At 35.4% G+C, this 7578-nt stretch overlaps 1 protein-coding gene across 1 annotated transcript in view; it reads right to left on the bottom strand.

The window, feature by feature from the left end:
* Nucleotides 1-3617: 3617 nt before the first annotated feature.
* The window catches only part of efhb (EF-hand domain family, member B), an 8492-nt gene continuing 4531 nt past the window's right edge, over nt 3618-7578 (bottom strand). The window contains exons 5-13 of the mRNA XM_008431197.2: nt 7043-7102; nt 6814-6940; nt 6634-6714; nt 6478-6554; nt 6232-6386; nt 5402-5582; nt 5062-5265; nt 4136-4317; nt 3618-4007 (exon numbers count right to left, since the gene is read on the bottom strand). Coding sequence (XP_008429419.1) covers nt 3861-4007; nt 4136-4317; nt 5062-5265; nt 5402-5582; nt 6232-6386; nt 6478-6554; nt 6634-6714; nt 6814-6940; nt 7043-7102 — 1214 coding nt within the window. The 3' untranslated portion in view covers nt 3618-3860. The remainder of the gene's footprint in view (nt 4008-4135; nt 4318-5061; nt 5266-5401; nt 5583-6231; nt 6387-6477; nt 6555-6633; nt 6715-6813; nt 6941-7042; nt 7103-7578) is intronic.

Below are 7578 nucleotides of genomic sequence, written 5' to 3'. Positions count from 1 at the left end.
TGGAATTCTCAGTACCAGTGAAGTTGTGAGTTTCTAACCGTCCAGTCGAGTCCACCGCCTCCTCTCCTTCCTTAAACACAACCTGAAGCGTTACAATATTTGCATATAAATGTGTGAAAATACATACATTTAGAATTTATATGCATGGTTTACCTGTGGAGCTTGCTAAGTGCTGAAATAAAAACAAGGAAGCTGCATTTAAAAAGAAAAAAAATCTGACCTTTAGAAACATTTGAGGCAAAACAAGCTACTAAACCACATAAAAAAGTGAAAGAAAGTCACTTTGATGCAACTGTTAACAAAACAAGAGAATAAAAAACATATCATTCAAATTTGCTTTTTAAAGCGTTAAAAATAAAAAAGAAACAAAGAAACAAAACGAGAGTTCAGCATCTTCTGTGTTCGTCTCAGCTCCAGTAGGCTGACTTCACGTCAAACACGTTCACTGTATTCTAACAAAAGAGGAAATCAAGTTGATGAACACCAGTCCAGCAGCTTCTGCCCCTACACATTAAATAAATATAATAAATTACGCAATAGCTCCCAATGAGCAGTTAGCAGCAGTTAGCATTTGTAAAATAGCTAATAGGGACAACATTAATAATGTTAAAAACGTATACAAACGACAGTAAAATTACTCATGAAAAACTGCATATGATCAAGTGTGTGTAAAATGTGTGTTAAAATATAATATGTTGTAAAGAAAACAGAGATGATCCTAATACAGTTACAGAAAGAGAGGGCGGAGTTATCAGTTACTGGTTGCTACGGTAACCACCAACTGTCAAGCGCAGTTGGTGTCTCCTGACATTTACTGCTGTAAATGTCAGGAGACACCAACTTCTTGACTAAACAAACTAACTTAGAAGGACAAATAAAACACATTTTTGGCAAACTTCACATCTATAATATTGTTAAAATAAAACCTTGTAACACATATAGTAAAATGTTTCTGCAATTTAAAATACATAAAGCATATTTTAGGGCAACATTTGCACTCTTCTTGATCAGACAGTTGCTGATGTTGATTTTCTGATCAGATTTATGTGCATGTTGAAGAACATTTCTGTTGAATGGTGTTAGGATGTGTGTTCTTTCACAAAACGTTAGCTAAAAAGTGTCAAAATAGGAGGATTTAGCATTTATTGATGACGCTGCGGCTGGTTGCCCACTTGAGGGCACTGGAGATCTGCAGACATCATCTCCACAGTTTTTCCTCTCATAAAGAGAAAGCTGTAGTTTTTCTTCTTAATCTCAGCATCTCTTTTTCCATGAATTTGTTCCTTTCCTTTGGTTTACAAGTTTTTAAACTCCCTGCTTGTAATATAACTACTGCTGAGTCATCTGGAAACTTCAACTTCAGTAAAATATCATCCAAAATTAATTCAGTCATTTCATTTAAAAGTGAGTGATTTAATTCAGGTTTTTAAGGGGAAAATTTTTACTTTCTTAGCTTTACATTATATTTTAATGTTATTCCTTCATCAAAAACAAAGTATTGCTGTGGTTCTTTCAAGTTCTGCTGGAAAATTAAACCCGCATAATTTTTAGTCTTAACTTCCCCCAAATTTTCAAAACTAAAAACAAAACTTCTGTTCTGTGTAAGTTTTTGTTACATTTTCACTAGTCCTCCTCAAATGTTCATAGCTAGCTTCTTTCAAAAGGTCAGTCCTTTAAAAATACGCCATGTTTTCCTGGGATTCTGTAGGTGGATGTTTGATAAATAATTTAAATTAATTGATTAATCTGGATGCTACATGATGGCATAATCAACTCTTAACTTGTGGGTTGTCCATCAAATACCTCATCACCCAATAAATGCATCTTTTTTAACATCTTTACTGTTTTTTATGCTACTGTGCTATAAAATGTAAAAAAAAAATTGCAAAAGAGAAAATTTCGGCTTAAGAACATATTCCAATCACTGTTTCATCTGATGGTTTATGAATTCTCCTCATTGACTCTTAAATGATATTAGAAATGCGTCACCTGTTTCTGAATACTGTGTCTCATTGCATTCTTCAAACTGGCTCCTGCATTATTACTAAAAACAAAAACCTGCCCTGGGAAACAGAAAGGTTGCTGTCATTAACAGTTCCTTCATTCATTCGTAACGGCAGACATGGAGGATTAGTCTAATCTTTCTGTGTCTGGAAGTTTGCGTGGGTTTTTTATTTTTATTTTTTTTGGTTCCAGCTGAACCTGTGGTGGAGTTGTAATGAGATTAAATGAGTATTGCTGGCCCGGCTCATATGAAGACTCGGAAGAATTTAGCACGCCTGTGAATCACTGAAGCACATAAAAGCTGACGTTTTCTCGTAGTTTATAAATGTTAAACGTTTTTTTTTTTTTTTCCGTTTAGATTAGTCGCTGCTGGGTGCCCGCCAGCGTCATTAATTTAATTAATCCAACCCTTCTAATGGGATTAATATGTCTCACTCAGTTTAACGTTGGTTAATATAATGTTAAAATGTGTTCTCCATAAACCTTTAAGGAATAACATAAAAGTTATTGAATTAAAAATCAATGTTTGTTGGTCTTCTGATATATTCTGAACTGAAAAAGAAAACAAGTGATCCAACTTTTAAAAAAATTGGTACATGTAATCAAGTTGTCATGTTAAACAAATGTAAATAAATCCGATTGTATGTAACAAATTAAATTATTATATTTTTAAGTTCCGGCTCCATACCCTTTTCTGAGAAATTTACTTTGGGATTTTCAGAATCTGTGTCATAATCATCAAAAATACAGATACAAACACAAAATATATCGCAGTGTGTAATGAGATGCGTTGCACTTTTAGTTTCAAATTTCTGAAATTGATACACCTACAAAAAATAAATACAAGATGAAAAAATTTGAAGGTTTCAATCCTACAAACACGCTATCATCTGTCAAGCATGGTGGTGGCTGCATCATGCTAAGGGTTTTCTTTTTTCTTTTCTATTTCCTTTTTTCTGCTGGCAGCATTGATGAATTGCACAGAGACTAATATATACTGCTCAAAAAAATAAAAATAAAGGGAACACTTAAACAACACAATACAATATAACTCCATGTAAATCAAACTTCTGTGAAATCAAACTGTCCACTTAGGAAGCAACACTGATTGACAACGGGGACCCTCGTCGGGTCAATCAGTGTTGCTTCCTAAGTGGACAGTTTTATTTCACAGAAGTTTGATTTACTTGGAGTTATATTGTATTGTGTTGTTTAAGTGTTCCCTTTATTTTTTTGAGCAGTGTAATATTCTTATTTCAACAGTTAATAGAAATTGTGCTGTATCACATTTTTAAAACTATACAAACCCTAAATATTGAACACCACACAATTTAGTTGAAATTCACACATTCAACTAAAATAATATTAAATTATCATGTTAGTGTTAATTTTTTTAATGCCTAATTTTTTACTTGTATTGGAATGTTTACTAATTTGTAGGGAAAAACCTTGAAAAGTAACAGAAGGTTATTTAGTTTACTATATTGTGAAAATCAAATCTCCAGATAAATACTGTTTTCATTCATTCAGGTCCTCAAATATCACTTCCAATTTGAAACAAATTACTCAGTTTTATTAGTTCAGATTGGCTCCGATTGAAGAAAACATTTAAATTCAGGAATTATTTGTGTTTTATTCTTTTTATTTAGATTTACAGATTTTGAGGTCTATGTCTCAAAAGCTGTAGGATAGATTTAATCAGATACGTCTATAAAAGAAGAAGAACTGGCGGCTTTGATCCAAAATCCCAGTAAGCCCCTTCTTTTAGGGGGAAGATAAAAAAAATAAAAATAAAAATATCATTGTATGATTACAATGTGTTGTAATCGTACAACACATTGTATGGTTACAAAAATTTAAATCGCATTTAGTTCCTTTAGTGTCTGACGGAAAAGCTCGACAGAAACTTCCCCGCTGGGTCTCTTCATGGACGTCAGCTTCCAGGCCTCCTCAAACGTCTCGTCAGAAATGTCCACACCGATATTTTTGAAAATCTCCTCAATCTGCAATGGAGAGGTTAAAAAGAGTCAAAGAGTACAGCAAGACAAAGTAAATGTAATTGAGCAAATGTAACTAGTAATACCCGACTCTCAATATAAAAGCAAAAAACGACTTTGTGTTTGCGGCTCACCTCCTGCTTGGTTCGAGGGCTAAAGTAATGCTTTGTGTCAACTCCATGGAGATTATGCAGTGATGGATGCAGGAGCTCTGGAAGTGTAGCTAAATCCCCGTAGTCTGTCCTGTCGTTGATTCGCCTGACGAGTGGAGGCAGAAGGTCATAGCGTATGGATGGGATCCCGTAGGTGCGACCACCTGAAAAACAAATGATTCAAACAAGGAAACTGATCAGTTACGGAATCTGTAAATAGAATTAAAATGAGGTCAACCTAAAGTTGGTTGATTGGTTCATCCTTTGTCTCCTCCAGTGATAAACAAATAGTGTGACGGCTGTTTTTTGTTTTAGATGGGAATGTAAAATATAATACTCCATTTTAGGGTTTCATATCAGTCAATATCAATGATTATTGATTAATTTCTTGTTTTAAATATCTGAAATGCTGACAAACTGGCGGTGTGACCTCCACAGTTTTCACTTTTTTATTTATTTTTAAGCAGTTTTGAGGCATGGTGGCGAAACCTTAAACTGCTGCTGCGCAAGTTAACTCAACAGGTTGTTGCTAGGCAACCAAAGAATGACCAAGTGGTTGCTAGGCAACCAAAAAAATGAGCAAGTGGTTGCTAGGTAACCAAAGAATGAGTGGAGTTTGTTCATGGAGTTAATCTTGCTTGTCTAGCTGTGAGAGGTAGCGTGGCTAAAGCCTTTTCCTCTGCCTACATCCCCCAGAATGCTGTGCGGTTCTGGATTGAAAATTTTATCAAACTTTTCATATTATGTGTCTATCTCATCATATATCTTTATTGATTTATTGCTTAGTGGTATCTACTACTATTAAATCTTTGGTTAAGTCAATGACTAATAATTAAATTAGCGCTTTGTAGATAATCTAGAGTAAATACACAGTATAGGTCAAACCAAAAGCCCTGCTCTGGACTCACTAGATGTGGGCAGCTCTTCACTGGTGGAGGACACATAGTCTGCATCTCGTCCGGCTTTCCTGATGGTCCTGATGGTATTCTTTGAGCTGCCTGGCTCCACTGGCACCAGGTCGTCAGGCCCATACAAGGCCAGCGAGGGAATAAATTTAGGCAAATCTGATTTCATGTCGTTCATACTGATTGGAGGTAATCCGAAATGAGTCTCTGCAGGAGAAAAGAAACAACACAAAAAACTTAAAATTGAGTCAGAGATGAAAAAATACATTTTTAATTCTGTGCAAGGGACATAATGAGAGGTGGTATGTGGTTTAAAGCTGTGCCTAAGTCTTCTTTCACTGACCCCGGAGGGGCATCATGTCCTTATAGGTTAGAAAATTAGCAAATTCCACGAAGTTGAGGAATCCATCTTTGTCTTCATCGCAGTATTCCATCAGATCATTCAGCAGTTTGCCATTCAGGGACAGGTTGAACTCACGACAAACTAACCACAGATCTTCTTTATCGATCAGGCCCTTTCCTTTCTGGAAAGCAAAAAGAAATACCACAAAACTCTTCTACTAAGATATTTTCACCTAACAATAACCAATAATTCTACAATGCTTCCAAATGTGTGGACTGAATGTGTTATTGCAGGTTGGAATAAAGTCAGTATGATGACTTTCATATTTGGGTTTAAAAGTGATATAGACATATTGCAGCACATTTTAAAGAAAACTACACTTGTCACATTCTTAAATCCTTAAATCATCGTTTAAAAGTTTGTGGAATAATGGAGTCAAAATTACAGCAGAAAACAATTGGATGTTGTCCACCATGAACAGAACTGTGTCGTAACTTTACTGTTAGCTTCTTTCAATGTAAAACTTATGAAACTTTAGCAAAAACTGCAGGTCTTGTGTCTGTTTCTGGTGAACTTTTGGTGAAAACAAGCTAAATCTTCAGAAAGTGAAGTGGAACCAACAATGTATCTTTGTTGACGACAAAGACAAGATATAACCAGATATAAAATCACATTAAAGCGGGTAAGTAAACAATTAAGAAAAATCTATAGTTCACAATGACTAAAGCTGTGATAGTGAGATTATTTTAGATTACCTTTCCTTTACAGTATGTGTGAGATGAAATAAGACAGAAATCTCAAATACTTGCCTGTATTAGTCTCATCCGTACCTTGTCATAATATTGGAAAGCCTTGACCAGACAGGAGAAGTTGTTAAAGTTCATCTTCATGAGGAAATGTCTCGCTACACCAATCGCGTTTCGCTGCCAGTCTGGAGCTCGAAGAAACGTCCCCGGCTCTGCGTTGTGGAGAAGATCTCCAGCTCCTGTGGAGGAAAGAAAAGAGCCAATCTCTGCTTCCCACTCAGAAGTTTCCCAGTTTGTGTTTTAGCACTTGGAAAGGTTTTTTTTTTTTACCCCATGCATCCATTGGAGGGACATATCCAAATGTGTGGTCAGGTGGAACGGGCAGAGGACTTTTTTTTCTACCACGACTGGTGGATGGATAAAGTCAAATATGAGGAACTTTAGTTGGACATGAGGGAAGTTAACCAAAGAATAATAAATGCCTACAGGTAGCTGGTGTTGCCAGTTTCCAATGCCAACTTTTCCTTGTTTCCAGATCTTTTCCAAACAGGATTTGGATCGTGAAACCTGCAACAAAATATTAATGGAGAAAAACATCTGTAGCTAAAAAGTTACTGAAATTCTGTGTAGGTCACACTTGTGGCTTAAATTTGGTACCAAACTTACTTGTATGATTCTCCTAGCCAGTGAAAAGTTTTGGCAGCATAACGGCCATTGTTGCAGTGGGGTGTGGGATCCCCAAACGTCTTGTCTTTATGGACGTCACTAAAATTTAACTTTCCAATGTTCATGGCTGAGAGGAAGCCAAATAGACATTGTTGAAAAGATTCACTTCAGAATATGCACAATTCATCAGAATAGTGACTAAAAATTGGAGCTTTCTGTCCCTCCTGACCTTCTAACGCCAACTCCTCTCCTGTTTTTCTAGGGAACAAGACTTCAGCCATCTCATGTTCTGGATGAAAGAGATGTGGGACAAAATTAAAAACTTTAACAATAGCTACGATTCTTGCTATTATGACAACATTTTGAAATACATAGAATACCTCAAGCATTTTTAATTTTATACATTTACAAATACAGATTCGGGAGAATGGAAGGATTTTTTTACGCATACAAATTAGAAATAGACTGAAAATTAACTCAACTCCACTCACCTAAAAAAATAATAATAATATTTGTAATTATCTTTTAAACACTTCTTTTAAACACTTTTTAAACACTTCTTCAAAACACAACATCCTTTTTTAGAAATATTTTTGTTTATACAAAAATCACATAAAATGTTGTGGTAAGTAATCCAAGCCTGTATGTGAAGCTACAGGTCTGAAACAGACCGAAAACAAAGCAGGAGGTGATAGGTTTGTTTGTGACATTCAAAGTTGAATACTAACTAGCATCCATCCATTTTCTTTACACCCTTTGTTTACA

The sequence above is a fragment of the Poecilia reticulata genome, linkage group LG16 (assembly GCF_000633615.1).
Source record: "Poecilia reticulata strain Guanapo linkage group LG16, Guppy_female_1.0+MT, whole genome shotgun sequence".
NCBI classification, from domain to species: domain Eukaryota; kingdom Metazoa; phylum Chordata; class Actinopteri; order Cyprinodontiformes; family Poeciliidae; genus Poecilia; species Poecilia reticulata.
Note: the sequence above shows the minus strand (reverse complement) of the source record. Positions and strands in the feature narration are given on the sequence as shown.